Source organism: Podarcis tiliguerta, assembly GCF_965153285.1.
Source record: "Podarcis tiliguerta genome assembly, chromosome: W".
Classification (NCBI taxonomy): Eukaryota; Metazoa; Chordata; class Lepidosauria; order Squamata; family Lacertidae; genus Podarcis; species Podarcis tiliguerta.
Genome location: NC_139552.1, coordinates 10,036,637 through 10,063,197, shown reverse-complemented (window position 1 = coordinate 10,063,197; position 26,561 = coordinate 10,036,637). Strand labels below are relative to the sequence as shown.

General features: G+C 43.2%; 1 protein-coding gene across 6 annotated transcripts in view; it reads left to right on the top strand.

The window, feature by feature from the left end:
• Positions 1–4,550: 4,550 nt before the first annotated feature.
• The window catches only part of LOC310668826 (integrator complex subunit 6-like), a 165,921-nt gene continuing 143,910 nt past the window's right edge, over positions 4,551–26,561 (top strand). For 2 of the 6 annotated variants that reach the window (XM_083422146.1, XM_083422144.1), the window contains exons 1-2: positions 4,778–5,316; positions 5,506–5,583. In XM_083422146.1, coding sequence (XP_083278272.1) covers positions 5,206–5,316; positions 5,506–5,583 — 189 coding nt within the window. In that variant the 5' untranslated portion in view covers positions 4,778–5,205. Of the gene's footprint in view, positions 5,317–5,505; positions 5,584–15,857; positions 15,987–26,561 lie in introns of those variants that run through there. The other 4 variants (XM_083422148.1, XM_083422149.1, XM_083422145.1 and 1 more) reach the window with 4 other exon arrangements.

Sequence of the window (26,561 nt, the reverse complement as noted above, 5' to 3'; positions counted from 1 at the left end):
AAGATACTCAGAGGCAGCGGGGAGCAACCTAGAAACCAAGTCAGGACTGGGGCTCAATTTCATATACTTGTCTGTTTGGAAGTATAAGTGACAGAGAGGACATAGGAAGTTGCTTTGTGCTGCTGAGGACCATTGGCCCAACTTTCTCAGTATTGCATACCCTTCAAGTATCCCTATTTTCCAGGGAGAGTCCCAGAATTACGAAAGCCATCCTGGCTTCTGATTTGATCTGGGAATGTCCCTGTTTCCCCATGTCAGTGCTGCCACCACCAAACTCAGGGAGGAGCCGGCACTTGTCCTGAGCTGCGGCGGTGACAGAGCATCCTGCGGACTCTCCATGGCCATTGCCGCCGCCACCAACCCCCTCCCTTGGGTAGCTCATAGCGGCTGCTGGAGAACGGGTGAGGATGTGGAATGTTGGAGGGCAGAGTATTAGCTACACTGAACCACTTCCCTGAGGGCACCACTGAAAACTACAAAGGCTTACATCTCCAGAAGCACTGATGTCCATATCACATTCACTTGGGTATCACTCATTGGAGCCAACTCCTTGGGGTCGAGGTACATTCGGCCCAGGGTTCAAAACGAACACGCGCTTTTTGCAATTCAATAGCCCCACCTTGCAACCAAGTTTAGATTTCCTGTTGCTATGTTGCGACTAAAATCTCCAGCAAGGGCAACATCCCTAAGAGCAAGCACAAAAGCTGAAAACCTGTTACCAGGTTGTTGAGCTTAAGGCACTCTGCGAGAAGCCTTTAGATACGCAGGAAGAAGAAATCTGATTCCATTGTGCTACTGTTTGCAAGAGCTGCAAAGCAAATTGTCTGCTGGTCTGCTGTAGAAAAAACAGCAGAGCAGCTGGTTTTTTCAGCCCACCCCCACACCTCTCCTCCAGAGCTGCTTGTGTTTAAGCAATGACCTTGGTGAGATAAAGAGCTCAGCCAAGAACAGCAAAGCCAGAGGAACAGAGGCTCCATCTCCATAGCAACAAGACCAGATTTACATACCTCACAGAAAACGGGGACTATGACTCAGTTGAGGGAGTCAGTAAGTAGACTTACAAGACTCTCCCCAGACTTCAAAAAAGATCCAGAATAAACGGTCCTTAGAACAGAAGATGGACCAACAAAACAAAGATGCTGCAGATAGTGTGGAAGCTATGGGGCTTAGGGAAAACAATTATTTAAAAGCAATTTAAAACAATTTACTATCATAGAAATAAGGTGGGTTCTAAAAATATGCCCAAGCAGGCAAATGCATAATTTTGCAACCAGCCAACCCTTGTTGATTTTTTTTTTTTTTTTTGGGGGGGGGGGTGGAGGCAACCAGATGGGGAGAAATGGATTCAAGTCCCTAACCTGCCCCCCCCCAATGTTTTATTCAAGTAGACACCCACGCATGCTTAAGTTACAGTATAAAAATCCCCAATTGTGCACCGATACAATATAGCTCTGTATTTAGGATACTATCTAAAACGCTCCCCACTCCAATTCCCAGCAAGTGACAGGGTCATAGCCTGTCCCATCAGGCTCTCTTTTAAACCAATTCAGACCACTGTTTACACAGACTAGCAGCAACCATCCAGAGTTTCACACAGAGGACATTTCCAGGGCCATCTGGAGATGCTGGGGATTTAAACTGGGACCTTCTGCATGTGAAATACTGTATATGCTCTACCAGGAAATTATTTCAGCCTAGGTGGTTGCAGTGGGGATGGGGGTGGGGGTGGGGAAATATAAATGGGCAGTTCTCTGGTGGGTTGAAGTATGTGTCATAGGAGGTCAAACACACAAGAACCCTCTCCTGTGTGTGTGCAGATCAAGAAGGAAAGTCACATATTTGGGGGCTCTCCCCAGGTGTGTATTAGAAGGGAAGCAGCAAATGCATGTTGTTGTTTTTGTGTGTGTGCGCGCGCGCAAGAGAGATTAAAAAAAGGGCGGGGGAAGAAAATGCGGAAAGGGGGCTCCTGTGTGCCAGCTGTGAGGGGGAAACTGAGTCGCATGGAGAACGAAAATATGTGAGAAAATATGTCTGTTGAGGGCATGGGCGTAGCCAAGAGGGGCAGCTGCCCCCCTAAATCAAGTAAATCCATACAAAATACTTAAATGAGGTTCCGCGCCCCCCCCCATAAATCCTGGCTACGCCCATGGTGAGGGGCAAAAAGTCAAACACACGCAGTGGGGGGACGGGGTCTCTGCGTGTCCGTCAGAAGTAGAGATGTAAAATTTCCAGAAATTTTGAAGCCACGAGAAAAAAATGTTTTCCCTCTGTTTTTTCCTGGGGAAAAATGGAAAAATTGAAAAAAAGTTCAGTGTGGAGTAGTTTTACAAATTGCATAAAACACAGTGTAGATAAAAGTATTATGCTTGCAATAAAACAGGTAACCAACCCCTTTTCCTCAAAAGCAACAAAAAAAGCAAGAAACCATCAACATTAAAAATAATCAGATTTGCCCCTTAGAACCAACAGCAAATAAATTTAAGGTCCACCTCAATATTTAAGCTCCATAGAAGGTCTACCCTTTGAGTAGTGCTTAAAAAAATAATCCAAAACAAAATCCAAAACAAAAACAAAACCAGAAGAAACAAGATACACAGTTTATTCTATCTCATTTTCTGAACTACTGCTATCCTTTTCCATTTCTTCTTCCTCTTCCTCTTTGTCGTTTTTCTCATGGACTTCTAAAAAAAGGCTTTGGGGGAAAATGGGGGGGACACACCTGTTTTTCCCCGTTTCCCCCCAGGTCTTTCAATCTCTACTTGACCACAGGCAGCGCAAAGCATAGGCCAATTTTTCTGCATGCCAGACCAAGAAGTAACCAACATCCAGTTACCAAATAGTATGTTGCACTACGGCTTAAACTCTGAAAGGAAAAGGCGTGTATGTGGTTTTTTTATTGAATTTGTTATTATATATTATAAACCGGACGCGGGTGGCGCTGTGGGTTAAACCACAGAGCCTAGGAATTGCCGATCAGAAGGTCGGCGGTTCAAATCCCCGCGACGGGGTGAGCTCCCGTTGCTCGGTCCCTGCTCCTGCCCACCTAGCAGTTTGAAAGAACGTCAAAGTGCAAGTACAGTGGTACCTCGGGTTAAGTACTTAATTTGTTCCAGAGGTCTGTTCTTAACCTGAAACTGTTCTTAACCTGAAGCACCACTTTAGCTAATGGGGCCTCCCGCTGCTGCCGCACCGCCGGAGCACGATTTCTGTTCTCATCCTGAAGCAAAGTTCTTAACACGAGGTACTATTTCTGGGTTAGCGGAGTCTGTAACCTGAAGTGTATGTAACCCAAGGTACCACTGTAGATCAATAGGTACCGCTCCGGCGGGAAGGTAAACGGCATTTCCGTGCGCTGCTCTGGTTCGCCAGAAGCGGCTTACTCATGCTGGCCACATGTCCCGGAAGCTGTACGCCGGCTCCCTCGGCCAGTAAAGCGAGATGAGCGCCACAACCCCAGAGTCGGCCACGACTGGACCTAATGATCAGGGGTCCCTTTACCTTTATTATAAACTGCATGATGGTAAGAGAGCTTTCTAAACACTTTACAAAAATATACAACAGAATATTAAAATGATTGATAAAACACAGTTAAAAGCAGGTATTTAAGAGTATTCAAAAGATCTTTAAAGTCAGCAGTGGTTAAAAGGAAGTAAATCACATGCAGCTTCTACGTGTTCAGATGGGCTGGCCCTAACGAAAATGTTTTGAGCAGCACCCAGGAAGAGTACAGTGAGAGCACCTGCCTGGTGTCAGTTGGCACGGGGCACCAAAGTGTGGGTGCTGGAAGGCCTGGGGGGGGGTGGAAAAATTGGGGGGAGGGAACAGGTTTTTTTCAGTCGCCCCCCCCCCCGCCATTTTTTTTCAGGAAAAATTGGGGGGAAATATTCAACCTATATCAAACTTTTTTTTTCAATTTTTCCGGAAAGAAGCGGCTTTGGAAAAAAACAGAAAATACCTGGGGTTTTTCCCCATTTCCCCCGGTTTCCCCCCAGGCCTTCCCATCTCTAGTCAGGAGAGAAACAGCCATATGTAACGAGAGCAACATGGGGGAGAAGGAGAAGCAAAGGCACCTTCTAGGATGTGATAGAAATGACGGGAGAGGAATAAAAAAAAAGTTGTGAGGAGTAGCGGAGAGAGAAGGAAAATAGAAGTACCAGCACCCCATAACAATAATTCATGATAATTAACTGTTGTTATGATGATGATTTTTTTGTACTCCCCCTTCACCACCGCCCCTTACCTGCTTCTCCGGGCAGGAGTCTCCGAGGCAGACAGCTGCGCTCTCTCACTCCTTCCCAACCCTCCCACCGCCAGCCCGTTCTCCTGTTCTGGGGCTTTGCCTCGCTCCCTCCAGGCATTTCCGGTCGGAGTGGCCCATCCCACTCCGCAACAGAAAATACTCATCCTAGGAGGTGGCCCCGCTCTCCTTCTGTCCCGCCTCTGACCGGAAAGAGTAAATTTTAGACCAGTATTAGGAAGAACCCCGGAGCCACTTCCGGCTCTGCTTCCCGCTTCTCGGTCTCCTTACGGACTCTGCATAGACTTAGAAATCTATGATTGTTCTCATTCTAGAGACGAGACTTCCGAGTTATCTAGGAAATGCCTTGCTCACACACTGCGGCTGCGCGATATGATTAGACTGAGCAGAAGTAAAGCGAGGCGGGAATACGGGACTTGAGCACGGCGGTGATTGGGCGGCAGAGTGCTTATAACCATGTTTTTCCGTCATTGTGGCCCCACGAAACAGTGGATGCATGATTTTTTTATGCTGCCTACAGACAAAGACAGTATCATTGTGGTTTCATTTAATATGAATGAAAAAATCATATGAATTCATGAGGATCCGTTTAAAATCATCTGGATCCGCCTTTTACCCAGTCCCGCCAATGGCGTTCAACTTTTGATCACATCCTGTCCTAGCCGGAAGAGGCTGCTGCAGAGTAGCAGCTCAGGCAACAGAATTTGATCTTCTTTTCAGTAAACCCGGCAGCTTGAGCAAGGCTAGACGTACACGCAGCGGCTGCTGAGGGAACGTTGGCGGAAGCGAGCAGCCAGTCAGCCGGGGAGGAGGACCAGAGAAGGCAGAGCCGGGACGCGGCCGGCCGCATAGCTGGCGGGACCGGGCACCGGTACGGAATAGGACGGAGCGGGCTGATACTGCCTGTCCCGGCGTCGTCGCTGCCTGCCGTAGGGGTCGTCCGAACCATGCCGATCCTCCTATTTCTCATAGACACGTCCGCCTCCATGAACCAGAGGACGTATCTGGGCACCAGCTACCTGGATATCGCTAAGGGCGCAGTCGAGCTTTTCATGAAGGTAGGGTCCAGCCTGGCCGTGCTTTTCTCCCTCCCTGTTACCCCCCCCCCCGCGCGCCTCCATCAATTCCGGCCCCTCCCTCCCTTCGCCTGGGACGTTCTTCCGAAATACGCGCGCTCGCACACGCACAGAATATAGTAGTGTGTGTGTGTATATATATGTATCTAAACTTTTTCTCTTCCTTCTTAGGTTCGGGCCCGAGACCCGGCTAGCCGCAGCGACAGGTACATGCTGGTCACCTTCGACGAACCGCATTATTGCATCAAGGTAAGTATAAGCGCTGGTGGGGTGGGGAAGGATCCTCCCTGACTCCGCATTTGTTTTCCCGTTCCTCTCCTCAACCTCCCTCCCGGTTCCTTCCCCGCTCTCCCTCCCCAAGTGCTGCCCTGGTCGGGCGCAGGAGCCCCGGGGGCACAGCTGCGAAAACGGCGGACATTTTGCTTTTGTATGGAAGCGAGCAAGAGGCTGAAGACGCTGCTGAGATGGAGGCGGGGCGTGGGAGCGGGGAGGGAGGAGAAGAGAACGGGGGAGCGAGGGAGAAGCCTTCCCACCTCCTCCACCACGTGACGCCTCCCCTCAGCCCGCCCTGCGACGTAGGCTGGGGGCGGGATAGATGGGCTTGGTCGTTCTACCCTTTAAGTGTGGGCGGGTTGCTACCTTTATTAACACACTACTTTTGAGGAAGGGTGTGCAGATATCACCAATTCTGTCCCTTTGCCTCTTCAAAGTGGGACTAGGCTGTACCTGGCACCCTCACAGTGGTTCTCAACCTGTGGGTCCTCAGATGTTGTTGGACTACAACTTCCATCATCCCTGAGCTCTGGCCTTGCTAGCTAGGGGTGATGGGAGTTGTAGTTCAACAACATCTGGGGACCCACAGGTGGAGAAAGGCTGCTGGGGCTGGTGGACTACAGCGCCCATCATCTGTCAGATGGCCCTGCTGCTTAGGGACTGATGGGAGTTAGTTCAACATCATCTGGAGGCCATCAAGTTAGGGGAAAGGAGATCTGAAAATCTTCCTCAGCTTTCTCAGCTCTTGCTTCTTTTTTCCAAGCTGCTCGCCAGGCAAGAGGGAGGTAGGGAGGCTGGGGCTGCCTGTGGCTCCCCTCACAATTGTTCAAGGCTCCCCAGGGAGCTGCAGTTCCCTGGTTGATAACTGCTGAACTAAGGAGTGTAGGGGGAAAGATTATTTAGAAGCTGGTTGTGAAGCCTGGGTTTTAAGCATGGGTTTTTAAGCACCGGTATAATGGCAGCAAGTAATGGGCACTAACACTAAGTTTTGTGTTTGACGTTCCAAAATTGCTTTTGCTCTTATCCTTCTGGCCTTACTGTGTCCTCTGCTGCTTTGGCCTCTTAAATGAGCTGGCTGGTCCCAGTGGATCTGTCACTGGAAAGTGCTTTTGAATCTGGCCAGGAAGACACTTACTGTTTTTCCAGTTCAGCTTGCATATTCTGTCTGGAGATGGTGTAGGCCACGGTGCACATGACCCTTGAGGCCTTTTTTTGATGGCCCTCAGCAGCATTTGATACCTGCCACCCAGCCCTTGTGCTGCCTTCCCAAAGCTGGGTAAGTGAGGTGCTGGGCTTTGGGGAGGAGGTGTGAGGGCTCTGACGGGGCCTTTGAGTCCTCCATCCTCCTTCCCAAAGCCTAATTGGCGCTTTCCCAGCTTTGGGAAGGAGGTGGGAGGATTCCACAACCCTGCCAGAGCCCTCATACCTCCTTCCCAAACAAAGCCCAACGCCTCACTTACCCAGCTTTGGGAAGGCAACATGACAGCAATGTGTGTGTCAGTGTGAGTCAAATTTTGGCTTTGCTCCACCCTCACGTGACAAGGCAGTGTGTGGCCCACGAGTTCCGTGTTGAAGTACTCTTCCAGCCCACTTGGTATGAAAAGGTGGACCGCCCTGGTGTAGGCATTTCTTATGTAATAATAAAAGTTTGTTTTCATTAACACTATAATTGATGTCTCCTTGCTGCAAAATTAAGTAAGTCTAATATTAAAAAAACCCTCAAAACTTACTAAGATACAGTGGTACCTCGGGTTACATACGCTTCAGGTTACACACTCCACTAACCCAGAAATAGTGCTTCAGGTTAAGAACTTTGCTTCAGGATGAGAACAGAAATCGTGCTCTGGCGGCGCAGCAGCAGCAGGAGACCCCATTAGCTAAAGTGGTGCTTCAGGTTAAGAACAAACCTCTGGAACGAATTAAGTACTTAACCCGAGGTACCACTGTATTTGTTAGGGAGTGTGCCACTTTGAGCAACTGATGAAATAAGGGAGCAATGGCAAATAAATAGTTCAATAGCCAAGCGGAACAGAGCAATTATTAAAATGCCACTTGCACCCAGATAGCAATTATTGCAATGCCTCAATGGGAGTAGCTGGACATGACATTTCTGCAGTAGAGGAATTAATAATTCTTAACTCATCAGCCCTGCCTCCTGCCGCCCAAAATTGGCAAGAAACACTACTAAAAATAAATCAGTAGGGCAGCTGAAGAATTTGATATAATAAATATTAAATGTGATGTCCCACTATTCTTACTGAGGCCTTGCAATAATTGTGGCTGCTGAGCTGGCCAGTTCCATGGGTTTTAGCAGATAGGGAGGAGGGGTGCTGTCCCTGCTGGTGCCGGTTTACCTCAGCTGCGTGGTGGAGTTTTATTTCCTTCTTTCCCATGTCTTGGGATGGAAGCAAGCAAGCACTTGCTTTCCCTCTGAAGAGCTCAACAGCTGCTCTTGGGCCAGCAGTGGCTTGAAATCTTTTTAAAGAGAGAGGGAAAGGGGAGGAGAACAAAGGAAGGAAGGAGGGAGGACAAGTCAGAGCCTTGGAGGGAGAGAGAGAGCCAGGAGCAGCCACTGCCTCAAGATCTCACATCAGTACAAGCAGAGGGATAATATTAGTCAGCTGCAGAACCTCCCCCACCTTTCCATCTAACCCAAGAAGGAAGGGCACCAGAAACAAAATAAGAATTAGCCCATGAAAAAGAGAGAGGAACCCTGCAAGTGATTTACACAGCATCATATCCTGAACAGCTTCACTTGGATGTCTTTCTGTGGCACTTACTTCCAAGTAAGAGTGTCTGAACATATCCCAATCCTAAGCACAGTATTTGGGAGTTAATTTCATGAGAAACAGTGAGTTTCTCCATATATGTGTCTAGGTGTGAAAGGCAAATCAGAACACGTCTGTTCATAGAATCATAGAATTTTAGAGTTGGAAGAGACCCCAAAGGTCATCTAGTCCAACCCCCTGCAATGCAGGAATCTCAGCTAAGGCAGCCATGACAGCTTAAGCCTTCCAACCTCTGCTTAAAAACTTCCAAGGAAGGATAGCTCCTTGATGGATCCCCACCCTGTTCTCCAGGTGGTATAGAGAGGGAGGGCAGGAGATGGAAAAATAGAGAGAAGGGCGAGGTCACAGTGCTTTTTCCCTGTTGTAATCTTAACCATGCTTACTTGGAAGTACTGGTAAGTCCTATTAAACATGATGGGGCATACTCCCCTGTAAATGGAATCAGGCTAGTAGCCTGGAGCACATTTTCCCAGCTAGCTTGCCCCCATCTCTAATTGCTATTGGAAGATGCTTGCAGGGTGGGGGGCGGAAAAAGACGGTCAGTGGGCTTCTGTTCACAGTATTCTCTTTCCCACACCCCACCTCAAAAAGAGTCTCTTGACATAGAGTGGTACCTTGGTTCTCAAGCTTAATCCATTTTGGGAGTCTGTTCGACTCCTGAAATGGTTTGAAAACCAAGGTGCAGCTTCTGATTGGCTGCAGGAGCTTCCTGCACTCAAGCGGAAGCTGCGTCGGACGTTCGGTTTCCGAAACATGTTCACAAACCGGAACACTTCTGGCTTTGCGGCATTTGGGAGCCAATTTGTTCAGCAACTAAGCCGTTCGAGAACCAAGGTACGACTGTACACATCCTACTGCTGTCTCCATAGGAGAACATTTGGGGGTGGAGGTGTAAGATGTGAGAAGTGAGTCCTAAGTCCCTTAATCTCGCTCCTTAAAATACAATCTGAACAAAATTGCTGAAGCAGCAAAGAGTTTATTGAATACAATATGTTTTTTCAAGAGCGGGTGTCCAAAGTAGGCACATTCCAGCTTTGGCAAAGCATAAGGTTATATTCCCTATACCTGAAGCGCAGGTTCCCTCCCTTGTCTCCCCATTGGCAGGGTACTACAAGGTTTACAACCTATCACGACCACCTAATTACCCTACTAACATTATTAATTCTCTTATTTGGTCTATATTCCTATGCAATTGCTTGCTAAGTCAATCAAAAATACTGCTTTCTGATCACAAGCTCTACCATTTCCAGTTAAAAAGTGTGAGTTGATCTGGACTGCTGACACTGGTCTACTTATTACAACCACATCCTGACCACAAGCTCTAAATATCTCCAGTCTAAGAAAGCAACGTCCTCATTGCTCATGGGGGAGGGGGCAGGACTGGCATTTAATGCTTGTAGTACATCATAGCTGAGGGGTGTTGCGGTAAAATCTGGGTGCGAGGCTGCTCTGCCACCCAGCTCGTCGGACTAAGCCCGCGGGTCCCTGCGGAGGAAAATGAGTTCAGCCGGAGACAGGAGCAAACTGCAGAAGATCCAAGTTTATTGCGCAACAGGTTCAAGGCGAGATTGAACAGCGAGAAAGGGGTGACATGAACTTTTGAAACTTCCCTCCATGTCCCAGAATACAGTGCAAAATACATCCCAGTTACATCATGAATACATTAAGAAGAGGTTGGGTTACACAGATTACATCATGAATACATTAAGAAGAGGTTGGGCTACACAGGATTAACATATGGAGGAGGGAGGGGGGAATATGCAGAGCTGGAGATATGCGCACATAAGCACATCCTGAGTACCGGTGATGAGAAGACAATGGTCCATGTATGCATAGTCTGCCACCTGGCATTGCCCAGAGGAAAGGCTTGGCAGAGTGATTTGACGGGATTAGGGTCTTAACACCTTGCTTGAGGGATTATGGAGGACAGGGGAGGTGTCATGGAGTCCTAGAGAAATTGAGCAAATTGACACGTTAGTCCCTTTTGACATTGACAATTGGAAATAAATGGATATATTGTAGCGAAGAAGGAGGTGAAGAAGACATGCCCCCCCTTCCGTATCAGTCCCCCATTCGGAGATAGATTTGCATTAAAAGTTCTGTAAGAACTTGCAAATCTTTTCTCCGCACCCTAGATTTCGGTGATCTCGTACTCCCCTTCTGCCAAGTGCCCCATTTGTACATACTCTGAGAAGGTAGGGGTGTCCTGTGAGCCTGAATAGGCTTTAATGGAAAAGGAGGTGGGTAGAAGGAAGGAGCAACACGGAGCAATACAATGTATGGGCGTGTTATATAGATATGCGCTAAATAATAACTTGGTATCCACTGTACCAGATGTGTGGGTTTGTGCAAACCTGAAAGGGACTTGCAAGCCATGCCTCTTACGGTCATTTGCAAATATAGCAGTGCAGATAGCTGGATATAGGATATTACATAAAAAGAACATCTGTTGTATTTTGTTACTAAATTACTTGTGCCATTCTAGCTCTTGGGAGAAACATTTTTCAATAGTGGTGTATGCCTTACATTTAGCAGGAAGGTCCACTACTGACTGAAAAAAAAAAATAAGTTTGCTTTTTAGCCCCACCGTTTTTGTGTTTTCAGGTGCAAGCTAGCTCTTCTGTGGTCTCACACCGGCATAGTGGTACAGTAACACATCCTGTTGAATCCCCTCAGGGCTCTCATTTAACCATGTCGCCTGGCACTCACCATAGCTGGCACAGGTTTGGACATATCATGAGAGAAATGTCTTTGCCTTGGCCTTTCTATGGGGTTTTATTATTGCAGGCTCTGGTCTTGCACTCATGGAAAGTTGTTCACTTTCACTTGCTCTTAAAGGACCAAAAGTTAGTTGCAGCCTGGATACACGTGCCCAATTCCAACAGATTCCAATTTGAATTTATCTTGCCTCATGGTTCTCAACTTTTCAAAACCAATATGTTAAAACCATTCTTAAAAAGGGCCCTTCTCCAAATGAGTCAATTTAACTTTATAAGGGATCATTCCTGCTAAACCAAAGCATATCCACCTTCATGTATCTTGTGTTTTATGGATCCAGAAGCTTGTCCTTGGCAAAACGAGGTTTAGCACATTTTAAAATTGATAGGGAAAGTTGGCAAAGTGCTAGGTGGAACTATGAGATGTGGTTATAAATTGATCTAAACATTGGACTATACAATAGAGCTATTAGAGCTATTAGAAAGTATAAAATGCATGAGAATTCTCCATTGGTGTGTAAGCAATAAGACATTAAACATATAAAACAATTACACACAAAAATTGCCCCCCCCCCTTGTGGAAATCACACTGTCAGACACATTTCAACATTCCTACATAATAACACATAATACAAAACAAACTAATTAAATTGTTTGCATATCTTGACACAATTGTGATCCTTTACGTATGTATCTTTTGAATCCTGGAGCACAGAGGCTTGAGTGAAAAAATGTCCTTGCAATTCAACTCCACCCCCCCCCTTTGTCAGCCCCACTCCCCCGGCAGTCTATATCCTTTGAAAGAGATAGCTGTGGGCACTTTGAAAACTGTGGTGTCTGTTCTTGTCTTGTGGTGGCGAAGCTTTTCAGTAGTAACACATTTGTAGAAGTGATATCCTGTAAGGGGCAGGGTTTTGGGAACTTAAAAGACAGAGTTAAAAAAGGGAAGAGGCGAAAGGCAAAAAGGATGTCCTTCAGTTTCCGTGGGAAGCTGCAAATAATAAAATCTTAGCGGATTAAGCATTTTAGTCATTTCAATATTATTATTACATTTCCATATAATTACTGTTATTATCTGCCAAGTTTGTTTGCTTTCCTTCACTTAGTTTGGCTGTGGAAGAAACGAAGGGACAAAACCTTTGTTAATTTGAACAAAATTGGCAAGTTATTAAACATTTTGGTTATGCGGGTCCGAATTTTCTTCACGTATCCTGTTTGAAAGGGAAATTTTTATTTCCTGTGAAAATCTCTGTCAGGAATGCTGTTCCTATAATGCATAGGTATATAGTACTCACAAAACAAAACCAGATAAAAGACAAACTCAGTGGGAAAACTGTGAAAAGAATTTTGCATGTTAGATTGGGGAAACTACTGAGAGCAGCTCACAGTGGGAGTGCTTTGATATTTACCTGTGAAAAGAATTTGGCATGTTAAGATTTGAAACTTGGAAACCTCTTGACTTTTGATGGTCCAGTACTTAACCCTTTTGTCTTACATAACCCCTGGAGCAAAGGACAAATTAAGGGTGGTTTCCCTCAGTGGTTCCAAGTTTTTTTTTTACATGAGGAAATTTGGATAAGTTTCTCCCTGCAGTCCAAGCTCTCGAAACCTCCTCTCCCCCCCTACAGTTCCCCCTCCTCTCTCTCTCTCTCTCTCTCTGTCTGTCTGTCTCTCTCTTTTTTTAGCTGATCTAACCTCTGTGCATGTGCAGAGTTCATGTCTCAGGAAACCTTTTATACTATTGAAATGTTGAATCTTTTGGCTAAATTACCATTTGAATAAAAGAAGTGGAGGGTAAGGAGTAGATTTTAAAAAATAGGGTTAGATTTAAAACAAATCAAGAAACTCCGCAATTCAAGCATTCACCAAAGCTAGAAGTTTTCTAAGGGATCATGTTTCCTTCAGCCCAAGCAAGGGATTGCTTCCTTTATTTACAGGAAAGGGCTATCATTTTGTGTGATTTCCCTCTGGTCATTCGCGGAATAATGCCACGCCCTTATATATGGGAAAAAATGGCCAGAGAGTCAGAATTCATAGGATTTTTTTAACATTCTCAGTCATTTCAGCCTTACCATTTGCAGGGGAAAAAAAATTATGCCCTTTATTTACAGGATTGGTCAAGACTAATCTGTATTTGTATGTGCTTAAACTTTGAATTGACTTTGAAGTCTGATTTTTTAAATAGTAGACAAAATGATAAACACTGTAATCACTCAAATGCTTGATATTACCAGTTGTGCTTCAAAAACACCACGGCTTCACTTCTCACTTTTTAAAACTAAAGAGCAAAGCTAGGCTGAATTTCAACTCCATCACCACACCAGAATTTAAGAATTACCCTCCAATGCTTGCAGACACATGTCCTTCCACACAGCCACAAATTGGGAGAGTTGAAAGGGACCCTGGGGTCATCTAGTCCAACCCTCCAAAATATAGGGTTCACAGCAAGATTTCACAGCAAGATTTGTACAGTGGTGCCTCGCAAGACGAAAAGAATCCGTTCCGCGAGTCTCTTCGTCTAGCGTTTTTTTCGTCTTGCGAAGCAACCCTATTAGTGGTTTAGCGGCTATTAAAGGCTTAGGGGATTAGCGGATTAGCTGCTAAAAGGCTATTAGCAGCTTAGTGCCTTAGAAAAAGGGTGGGGAGCGAAAAAAAATCGCAAGAATCGCAAGACATTTTCGTCTTGCGAAGCAAGCCCATAGAGAAATTCGTCCTGCGAAGCGCATTGAAAAACGGAAAACCCTTTTGTCTAGCAGGTTTTCCATCTTGCGAGGCATTCGTCTTGCGGGGCACCACTGTACTACCAAAGAGACATATACATTTATGTACAGATTTACAACTGGGAAAGGAAACATCTATGCTCCTATCATGTACTAAGGAAGAGGGGAAAAAAAGTACCCAACTTTATACAGAACCCTTTTTGCAGTTCTTGAGATAGTCTGAGTGAGTTTGCTTCCTTAGACTAAAGAATGCAAGTTCCTAGAGAAATGATCTTTAAAGGTAGATTGAAGTGAACAGTTTTTTGTTTTTCTAAGATAGGGAGAGGATCTTTTATTAAGCATAGTTAAGACAGCCATAGATTTGATTTAGAAGGAATACAAAAGTGAACAATTTTTCCTGAACTTGCAGAGAAATAGTAAGCCTAATTTTGATTATTATTATTTTTTAATAACTACACATAGGAAGGTGAGATGCAGGGTACCTTAGGAAAGATTGCTCCCCCCTCTTTGCAGTATCCTTTAAAGGAAGCTTACTCGGGAGTAAATTTACCTGGCACAGAAGTAAGAAGGGAGAAAAAAACCTGAAAGAGACAGAATGAAACAAGGGGGGGGGCATTTTCTAAGAGGGGAATATGCAGAGCTGGAGATATGCGCAGATAAGCACATCCTGAGTACTGGTGATGAGAAGACAATGGTCCATGTATACATAGTCTGCCACCTGGCATTGCCCAGAGTGATTTGACAGGATTAGGGTCTTGACACCTTGCTTGAGGGTGTCCCCTCAGGCTGATAAGCCCAGCCATCCTCCATTTACTAAAGAGGGCTGCAGCAGCACACAAAGCCTGTACTGTTGTTTTTCTATGTTTTTAATTACCAATGTTTATTAAAGTTTTTGTAACATAAAAAAATCAAAACAATTTGCACTTTACATTCAGGCTGTGCATTGGGGGTTGCATCCCAAAATTAAGCTCTTGGGTTTCATGAGTTTTCTCTGTGCTTGCAGGTTTCATGTATGTCTTCAAACACCACTCAGGGTAGCATCATTCTGTGTAATTCCTTGTTCCTGCCTGTGATTACCAAAGCAGTTTCAAATGCATGCAAGGAATCTATACTATATGCAAACCTTGTTCTTGGAGGCAAAAATAGAAAAAGAAATTCTATGTATTGTTGATGCTTTAGCCTGAATGCCTCAAAGATGCATTTGAACTTCCAAATGTTTTGATTGTGTCTGCCCCCACTTGCCCCATAACACCCATATAATATTAATTTTCCAAACAGTTAGAACATTATATTTAAAAAGAAATCAGAGAAAAGGAAAATCAGTCTTATTCTGGAAAAGAAATAATAACTATTTATGGAATAAGTGAGGAACTATACAGTTCATTTTCCTGCACATGCGCTTAAAAAGAAAGTCAGTGTGAAGAAATAAATTAATACAATTAAAATGGTGACTAGATATTCTTTTTTGGCACCCACAACCCACGTCCCAGGAGCCATATGGCTTCTACCTTTTCTATCCCAGTTTTGAACAATGGTGTGCGTGTGTGATTGTTAAGGCTAGAGTGGAAGGGCACTTTCTTTCTTTTGTTAAAAGTGAGTTCAAATCCTTCCAGCACAATATTTACATAACACATATACAATATGTATATGGTGGTCTTTGTAAAAGGTTGGAGAAAGGGGGAGAGGAGATGGGGTGGTAAAGCTTATATTCTTTTACTTAGTGTCAGGGTGGATTTGATTTAAAGCAAAGTGATTTAAATCAGTAGTCAGGCTTGATTTAAATCATTTTTTTCAGACAGACTCATTCTTGTTGGTACAGTATAAGGCTTCATTTTTGGAATAATAAATTTTCACAGTAGTTTTTACAGTTATATCAAAAATTACTGATTTGGTTATATTATTAGAAATACATAGAGAGATAATTCTGAAATTATTGTGAGGTTTAATAAGTTAACTATTTATATTTGGACAACTTTTCTGCTGTACTTTTTCTTGGGGGGAGGGGGGAGGAGAAGATACAGTTGGTAGGCCTGGGCTGGAAGAGGCAGAAAGAGCAGGCTGAGGAGAAACAGGCTGGTAGAAAGCTGGAAAAGGGGAACCAAGGACTGGAGCGGAGAACTTCAGGGATTCCTGCCCCAGGACTGAAGTTCCAGGTAAAGACTTTATTGCTTGGACAATGTCGGGCAAGCCCTGGGAAAAAGGGCCTTGAACCAGTCAACTTTTATTAGTTGACTGGCAAGCACTTCAAGGTCTCACCAAGGACTTACAGATCCCAGCTACTATTTCCACCTCCCCACCCCCCTTTGGATTTGCTTCTACATTCAGGTGCCTATTCTGCACAGTTAAGTGTTAGTGCAGTTGTTGGAACCCAGTGGGATTGGGAAGAGGCTGCCAGCCCTGACGTGCCTTCAGCACTTGCCTCAAGTCTGAGATCCCAAGACTTGTGGAGTATTCTGCTCACAAGGTTGCACTTTCATTTTTACTGCTTCACACTTAGCTACTTGTGCAGATCTATTCCACTCCAAACAATCTGTTCATTGAACCTCTTGGAACTTATCGTTTAAGAGGTACGGGGTTGATTCTGTGTATATAAATTTGCAAAGGAACAGTGGGATTAAGGTTTTTTCCTCAACCCTGTATGTTTATTTTATAACACGTTTCCTGTGAAGAAAAGGCATGTTATCTCTGCAGACACAAATTCACACTTTTGAAAACTTTTTGAAAACAAGCATCTGTGATAATATATTCTCATTAGAAAAACTGCCCCAAATAATCTTACAGAAACCTCTGGAAGAGCATGACATTGTGAATGGATTAATGGAATTCATTTGTCATAAAATTTAAACATTGCATACATAACTAAAAACAAATCCTTATTTCCTGATGAATAGCCTTTGGACTATAATGTAACTTAAATAGAAAACTATCTTTTAAAAGATTTTTCCTCCAAAAGCATTTTATTTTTAAAAAATCCAATTTAAATTAAAAAATCTGATTTTTTAAAATTTTATTTTATTTACCGTATTTTTCGCCCTATTGGACGCACCGGCCCATAGGACGCACCTAGTTTTTTGGGGGGGAAATCAAGGAAAAATTTTTTATTTCCCCCCCAGGTTTGCGCAGCCATCCCCAAGCTAGAAGAGGGAGATGGAGCGCTCCGTCTCCCTCTTCTGCCTTCAGGGACAGCCTCTCTAGCCTCCGTGGGGCACTGGCTTGCCCCGCTGACCCCCGAGCTTGTGGGGCTGGCAGGGGGGAGAAGCAAGCTTGCTTCTCCACACTCCCCCAGCCTCCAGATCAGGTCGAGGAATAGCGGGGTGGCGGTGCTCCGCCTCCCCGCTATCCCCCAAGCTTGTGGGGCTGGCAGGGGGGAGAAGCAAGCTCAGTTGTCAGTTTTATTGCACATAGCCAAAGGCTGCCGCAATGTACACAGAATTATTTGACAATTAAAAGAAAATATATTGAATTGGTAAAAAAAGACTTAAAACATATATTCTTAAAACATTACGAACTCTAAACAAAGCTATAAAAGTACCCCAATGTACAAATAAAAACATTAAACAATAAAATTCATAAGCTAAAATCTTCACATGGTCACTAATGTTAAAAACAATATCAATTATTAGTGTGCAATTTATACTCAGAGTTTGGTGACAAAGATAGAGCATAGCCTGAGGTAGATAGATGGGATCAAATAAATCCATCACCTTTACAGTTAATGGCTACCTTGGCTACATAATTTGCTCTAATTTTCCTAGCCGCAGTTGCAAAAAGTGCTACCCGCCAGGTCACATACTTATCTGTGTCTGCAAGGAGATATAACATCATATCAAGGGGGTTCTGGCCAGGGGACCCTGTCATTATAGGTACCAAAAATCTTTTTCTTGCATCACTATATAACGGACAGTGCAAGATATAATGCATAAGGTCCTCTACTTCAGAACATCCCCTAATGCAAACACGTTCGTTTTTTGGTATGCCTCTATGTCTCCCATCTCTATAAGCAGAGCTTATTGTATTTAGTCGTAGCTCTGTAAAAGCTTTTCGAAGCTGTGCAAAAGTCAATTCATTAAAATAAGATATGTGTTCATTGACCTCTCTAAGTTTAAAATACAATGGGGCGCATGTAGATGTGCACATAGAGTTTAGATCGTTTTTAGTTGCCACTGCCCTTATGGTTCGTTTAAAAATATTTTCCTGTGAATATAAGGGGAGTTTTTTAATCTCAGTCACTGAGAGATCATATTTGCCCATCAGTTGGGCAGCATGATGTACCCAGTTTTTAAGGGGTAATCCATTTGAGAGCTCAATCAGACATTTTTTTGGTAGCCTAGTGTTGTCCATCTGTTGAACTCTAAACCAGTAACAGAGAGTTATTTTATCTGTTTGGCTCTCTATGCTCAACATGCGAGTTTCCAACCTGACCATGGCAGATTGCACGTCTTTGGGTAAACCTAAAAGAACTCTTAAAAAATAATTCTGTAGGGGTTCCAGACCGGAGACGTTTGAGGTACCCCAAACCTCTGCACCATATAAAATCTGGGCCATTGTTTTTGCTTTATACACAGATAGAGCTGGGTTGACCAGATTTCCACCTTTACAGGCAGCAAATTTCAGAATGGCTTTTGCTGATTTAAAGGCTTGCAGTTTAATATTGGATAGCTGTGTATTCCAAGATGCTGTTTCTGAATAAATCAATCCCAGATATTTAAACGTATTTACTTGATTTATGATGTGTTCATCCAGGTGCCAAACATGCTTTTTAGAACGCTTCCCAAATACAATGACCTGCGTCTTATCATAGTTTATAGATAAAGCATTCCTCATGCAATATGAACTTAATTTTGCAAGCAGCCGTCTCAGGCCCACCTGGGTTCTAGATACAAGTACTAGGTCATCAGCATACATTAAAACTGAGAGTTTTTGGTCAAGAATTGTGACAGGGGCAAACTGTAGGCCCTCCAGTTCTTTAACCATGTCATTAATATAAAAATTGAACAGGAAAGGTGCCAAAATGCATCCCTGTTTGACTCCAGTAATGGTCTTAATTCTAGTGGTGAGATGGCCAGCCAGATCCACCTTTACTTGTGTTGATGTGTCAGTATATAATGTTTTGATGAGAAATAACAGACGTAGGTCTATATTTGTCTTTTCCAATTTTTGCCACAATGCGTGTCTTGGGACCGTATCAAAAGCTGACTTTAGATCGATAAAAGCAACATATAATTTTTGCTTCAAATTATGGATGTATTTACATAGCAGAAAGTTCAGCACAAAGCACTGGTCCAATGTGGATTTCCCTCTTTGGAAACCTGCCTGGACTTCAGATATCACCTTATTTGTATCTGCCCATTCTTCTAGTCTCCCAAGAAGGAGCCTGGCATATAGTTTGGAGGCTACATCTAACAAACTAATGAGTCTATAATTGGCAGGGTTTTTCTTATCACCCTTTTTATATATTGGGGCAATTATACTCAACTTCCACCCTTCAGGTATACGACCTGAGCTGTTAATGTATGAAAACAATTTTGCAAATATGGGTGACCAGAAATCAGGTCTTATCTTATAGATCTCCATTGGGATCATGTCTTCTCCTGGAGCTTTATTAGCTAGTTGGCTTGCGATTAGCCTCTTAATCTGATTGGGCGTGACGTCTGGCCATTCTGGCAGTTCTGATAACGGAGTATAGTAAACTTGTGGGGGTGGGTCAGGACAGGGGCCATATATTTCTGTAAAATATGTCACCCAATCCTTTCCTTGGACAGATGCTTCTAACGAGTAGCCCAGCCCATTTGTGCCTTGGGCAGCCAGATGCCAAAATTTTCGTGAGTCCTTCTGAAGTGCTGCATCTCCCAATTCTTTCCACTGTTGTTCATAATATATTTGTTTCTTGCTTTTAAGTAATAATTTATAGTTGTTTCGTAACTGGGCTACCTCAGCTTGTAGGGCAAGATTGTGCTTATCCTGTTTTAACTTCAATTTTCTAAGTACCCTAGCTAGGCATTTTTTGCTATTCTGACATTCCTTATCATTTTTTTTTTCCCCCCAGCCTTCTGTACTTTCTTCTTTTTTTTTTTTATCAAATAATATTTTATTTTCCACATTCAATAAACAAAAAAAGAACAAATCGACAAACACATCAAAAGGAAAAAAGCAAAAGAAAAACAATACATACATTGTACAAAGACAAAAAGAAAAATGAAAACGGTAAGAATAAAAGAATTAAAAACAAATATTGTATCATTGTATTCTTCAGCATTAACTTAGGTCTGCGACTTCCCCATGCCTTCCCACTCTGTATTCTAGGTCTTATATTCTGGTAGTAAACTCTTTCCCTCTGGCGTATCTTTGGTTCAGATTAATATTATTGTCTTATTTATCCTTACATTTCCCTATGTCTTATTAAATATACTTTCTTTAACATTGTCATTTTTATAATAACATTCTTTTACATTCAATCTGATAACCTCAAACGTTCGTAATTTTATAATGCTTCTGTAAATAGTCTTTAAATTTCCTCCAATCTTCCTTCACCATCTCTTCTCCCTGGTCTCTGATTCTGCCAGTCATTTCTGCAAGTTCCATATAGTCGATGAGCTTCATTTGCCATTCTTCCAGCGTGGGTAGATCTTGCGTCTTCCAGTATTGCGCGATGAGTATTCTTGCTGCTGTTGTAGCGTACATAAAAAAAGTTCTGTCCTTCACTTGAACCTGTTGGTTTACCATACCCAGGAGAAAGGCTTCTGGGGTCTTTCTAAATGTGTATTTAAATATTTTTTTGAATTCATTATAAATCATTTCCCAGAAAACCTTAATCCTTGGGCACGTCCACCAAAGGTGAAAAAAGGTACCTTCTGCTTCTTTACATTTCCAGCATTTGTTATCAGGCATATGATACATTTTTGCAAGCTTGACTGGTGTCATGTACCACCTATATATCATTTTCATTATGTTCTCTCTTAAGGCATTACATGCCGTAAACTTTATTCCAGTGGTCCACAACCTTTCCCAGTCAGCAAACATTATGTTATGGCCAACGTCTTGAGCCCATTTAATCATAGCCGATTTCACTTCCTCATCCTGTGTGTTCCATTTCAGCAGCAAATTATACATTCTAGACAATATTTTTGTTTTAGGTTCTAATAGTTCTGTTTCCAATTTTGATTTTTCCACCTGGAAGCCAATTTTTCTGTCCATTTTAAATACCTCCATTATTTGATAATAATGAAGCCAATCTCGGACTTTACTTTTTAGTTTGTCAAAACTCTGCAATTTCAGTTTGTCACCATCCTGTTCTAAGATCTCCCAGTACTTCGGCCAATTTGCCTCCATATTGAGTCTCTTTACTGCCTTAGCTTCCATTGGAGACAACCACCTTGGGGTTTTGTTTTCCAAAAGATCTTTGTATCTGATCCAGACATTGAACAGTGCTTTTCTAACAATGTGAATTTTGAACATTCTATGCACTTTAACTTTATCATACCATAGATATGCATGCCAGCCAAATGCATTATTAAACCCTTCTAAATCCAATATGTCTGTGTTTTCAAGAAGTAGCCATTCCTTCAACCAGCAGAAAGCTGCTGCTTCATAATAGAGTTTTAGGTCTGGCAAGGCAAAGCCCCCTCTTTCTTTAACGTCTGTTAATATTTTAAATTTTATCCTTGGCTTTTTGCCCTGCCAGACAAATTTAGATAGATCTTTTTGCCACTTCTTGAAACAATCAGTTTTATCAATAATCTGCAGTGTCTGAAACAAAAATAGCATTCTTGGCAATACATTCATCTTAATTACAGCAATACGCCCTGACATTCCTTATCAAACCAAGTCTGTCTCTTAAACTTTTTGTTTTTTATCACACTAGCTGTGGTCATCAGTGGGCGCATTCGGTTGATTATGTTCTCATAAAGTCCAATTACGTTTCCTGTTTCTAACAACATTTCCCCCTTTAATAAAGCAAATTCATGGGAATCCAGGATCTGAATCATTTTTTCTTGGACCTGTGCATTCCATTTTAGCCTTCTATTTCCAAGTATCAGATATTCTGTTTCATCCAATAATTTAGGAAAGGCAGGAGAAAAGAATAATGTCAGAGATAACTCAAGTGGAAAGTGGTCATTTTCAGCTCTGGGAATTATCCTGAAGGTATCTCGGTTAACTGGCACATTTTTAGATGTTAGGATATAATCTATGGTGCTAGTAAATCCTCTGGGGGAGATAAAAGTAAAATAACCCTCTTGATCCCCTTGGCCGTGCCCATTGCATAACAAAAGGTTATGCTTTATTATAAGTTCACAAATATATTTCCCAGTGCAATTAGAGGTGGTGTCCATTGCTGCCCTCTGACAGATTTCAGGTTCGTCCTCCAAGTTTAGACCAGATAATATTGTATTTTGTGGGGAAACAAGGCCGATCCGGGCATTGAAGTCACCTCCCAAGATAAACCGAGGGTTAGGTGACAGAGAGTCTATACTTTCGAGTAGTTGGTCAAGTTTATCCCAATATGATCTCAGTTCCCCACAAGACTTTACTGGAGGTATATACACACATATGTAATAAGTATTTCTCAGGAGACTATCAGAAAGGGACAACACTAAAAAATTAGGGGTGGTCAGCGAGGGACACTGTTGAATTGATACATTAAGAGAGGTTGACACCAGCACCGCCAGCCCCCCACTAGGCCTTCCATACTTTACAGTTTTAAGAGCTGGTTGAGTGTAACTTGTAAAACCCTGTAATTCAACCATAGTGCCCTCTTTTGCCCAGGTTTCTTGAAGAAAGATGATATCATGTGTTTAGGCGCAAGTGATCATGCTCTTCTGAAGTTTACTATACAACGGAAAGGAGCAGCCAAGCATACTAGGACTCAATTTCTTGACTTTAAGAAAGCCAACTTCATAAAACTTAGGGAAGTGCTGGGTGAGATCCCATGGACAGTAATACTAAAAGGAAAGGGAGTTCATGATGGCTGGGAGTTTGTTAAGAGGGAGATAGTAAAAGCACAACTTCAGGCAATACCAATGAGACGGAAACATGGAAGGTGCCTAAAGAAGCCAGGGTGGCTATCTAAAGAACTTTTAACTGAGTTAAGATTAAAAAAGGATGTGTACAAAAAATGGAAAAGGGGGGAAACCACCAAAGAGGAATTCAAACAAATAGCCAGCACGTGTAGACACAAAGTCAGAAAAGCTAAAGCACAGAATGAACTCAGGCTTGCTAGAGAGGTTAAAAGCAACAAAAAAGGCTTCTATGGGTATGTTCGTAGCAAAAGGAAGAACAAAGAAACAGTGGGGTCACTCAGAGGAGAAGATGGTGAAATGCAAACAGGGGACACAGAAAGGGCTGAACTCCTCAATGCCTTCTTTGCCTCAGTCTTCTCCGATAAAGAAAACAATGCCCGACCTGAAGAATTTGGAGCAAATGATTCAGCAGAGGAAACACAGCCCAGAATAACTAAGGAGATAGTACAAGAATACTTGGCTAGTTTAGATGTATTCAAGTCTCCAGGGCCAGATGAACTGCATCCAAGAGTATTAAAAGAACTGGCAGATGTGATCTCAGAACCACTGGCAGTCATCTTTGAGAATTCCTGGAGAACAGGCGAAGTCCCGGCAGACTGGAGGAGGGCAAATGTTGTCCCTATTTTCAAAAAGGGGAAAAGAGAGGACCCAAATAATTACCGCCCAGTCAGTCTAACATCAATACCAGGGAAGATTCTGGAGCAGATCATTAAGCAAACAATCTGTGAGCACCTAGAAAGGAATGCTGTGATCACCAATAGTCAGCATGGATTTCTGAAAAATAAGTCATGTCAGACTAACCTGATCTCATTTTTTGACAGAATTACAAGCCTGGTAGATGAAGGGAACGCAGTGGATGTAGTCTACCTTGATTTCAGCAAGGCATTTGACAAGGTGCCCCATGATATTCTTGTAAAGAAGCTGGTAAAATGCGGTCTTGACTATGCTACCACTCAGTGGATTTGTAACTGGCTGACTGACCGGACGCAAAGGGTGCTCATCAATGGTTCCTCTTCATCCTGGAGAAGAGTGACTAGTGGGGTGCCACAGGGTTCTGTCTTGGGCCCGGTCTTATTCAACATCTTTATCAACGACTTGGATGATGGACTCAAGGGCATCCTGATCAAATTTGCAGATGACACCAAACTGGGAGGGGTGGCTAACACCCCAGAAGACAGGATCACACTTCAAAACGACCTTGACAGATTAGAGAACTGGGCCAAAACAAACAAGATGAATTTTAACAGGGAGAAATGTAAAGTATTGCACTTGGGCAAAAAAAATGAGAGGCACAAATACAAGATGGGTGACACCTGGCTTGAGAGCAGTACATGTGAAAAAGATCTAGGAGTCTTGGTTGACCACAAACTTAACATGAGCCAACAGTGTGACGTGGCAGCTAAAAAAGCCAATGCAATTCTGGGCTGCATCAATAGGAGTATAGCATCTAGATCAAGGGAAGTTATAGTGCCACTGTATTCTGCTCTGGTCAGACCTCACCTGAAGTACTGTGTCCAGTTCTGGGCACCACAGTTCAAGAAGGACACTGACAAACTGGAACGTGTCCAGAGGAGGGCAACCAAAATGGTCAAAGGCCTGGAAACGATGGCTTATGAGGAACGGCTAAGGGAGCTGGGCATGTTTAGCCTGGAGAAGAGGAGGTTAAGGGGTGATATGATAGCCATGTTCAAATATATAAAAGGATGTCACCTAGAGGAGGGAGAAAGGTTGTTTTCTGCTGCTCCAGAGAAGCGGACACGGAGCAATGGATCCAAACTACAAGAAAGAAGATTCCACCTAAACATTAGGAAGAACTTCCTGACAGTAAGAGCTGTTCGACAGTGGAATTTGCTGCCAAGGAGTGTGGTGGAGTCTCCTTCTTTGGAGGTCTTTAAGCAGAGGCTTGACAACCATATGTCAGGAGTGCTCTGATGGTGTTTCCTGCTGTCTATTACACTTTCTTTGAAGCAGTTCTGGAGAGTTTTCGTGAGACTCTCTGGTGTGTGTGTGGTCTGTGATTCTGATGTTACCCAAGTTTGTTGTTTCAACGAAGGGGGTCAGGTCTTATGTGAGCAGAATGCTATCCAGTCTGAACATTGTGCCATGGTGCCTGGGCTGGAATGTGTGGCTGGTGTCATCTTGGTATTTTTCGCCCCATATGTTGTTAAAGCCGCATTTTTTGAAGTATTTTTGTAAGAGTCTCTAATTATTTGGGGTTTCCCTTGGAGGAAGGTTCCCCATGGGGTTGTGGGGTGGATGTCTTTCAGGGAGATGCCCCTCATATTTAGGTTGAGGTCACCTCCCAGGATTGATTCCCCTTCCAAGAAGAAGAGGAATTTGTTTAGTGTTTTATGGATGATTTCTAGCTGTTTTGTTTGGGGAATATAGGGAGCCAATTGTTAGTTTAGTTTTGTCATCTAGTGTTACTTTAGTGAAAACGAACCTGCCTGTTTTGCCTTTAGCAATATGTGGTGGCTTTATTTGCCCTCTTTTCTTGTATATAATTATAACTTATCCATTCTATTTCATCTCCTTATTTACTATTTTAATTCATTTTACTTCATAAATGTTATATCAATCCTGCTGTTTCTAAATAGCTACAGTGGTTTTTAAGGTATTCAACAAATTTTCCCCATTTTTGTTTAAATTTTTTATCATTTTTGCCATTTCAGCATAGTCCATCATTTTGGTAATCCACTCTTCTTTGGTTGGGACCTTCTCTTCCTTCCACATCTGGACTAAGAACATTCTTGCAGCTGTTCTCGCATACATAAACAGTCTTTTTAGGTCTCTTGGTATTTCTTCTCCTGTTAAACCTAGTAGAAAGGCTTCTGGTTTTTTAACAAATGCTATCTTAAACGTTTTTATTTAATTCTTTATATATCATTTCCCAGAAGCCCTTTACTACCTTACATGACCACCATATATGATAGAAAGTACCCTCTCTATCCTTACATTTCCAGCATAACTTAGATGTGTTTTTCTACATTTTTGCCAACTTTACTGAAGTCAAGTACTGTGATGGTTTGTGTATACTCTTCGCAATAAGCACCCTCTGCTCACTCAGAGAGATATTTACAGTTCTTTATTTTACATACGTACAAGCGGCACAGTTCAATCATGCATCCGAATTGTCAGGTTCAGATTCGGGGAGTGGTCTTTTCCTGCTTCTCCTCCAACAGAAGAGGTGGCTGGAACGTTCATGGGACGTCTCTGATCCCTGCGCTTTAACCCTCTCCTTTCCTGTGCCGAAGGTCTGTACCTGTCAGCATCACCCTTGAGCCAGTGCCACCAACTGGACTCATCCACTCCAGCCCTGACTGGGCTAGGCGAGCTGGGTAGCACTTCCAGAGACCACCTTCTACACAGGAACAGGTCAAAGTGCTGTGGACTCACAGCTTAGAGTTGTGAGCACCAGATTCACTCCAACAAGAAGACAGTCGTCGCACAGCAGAGTATAGCAGAGCATAAACCACTCGGAGAGCAGCTCTGTAGAATATCTTCTTTATTCTATCTACAACTATAATACACAACTATATACAGAGCTAAATGAGGTCTGAACGAAAAAGCTGAACTGCACTGAGTGTCTGCAGCTGCTCTTGGCAGCAACCTTATCTATACACACGATCTCTCTCTAACACTCAGTCTCTCTCTCTCTCCCCGACACTTTGATGTGAGGCTGGAGCGGAATAAGTAGAGAGCAGAACCCGC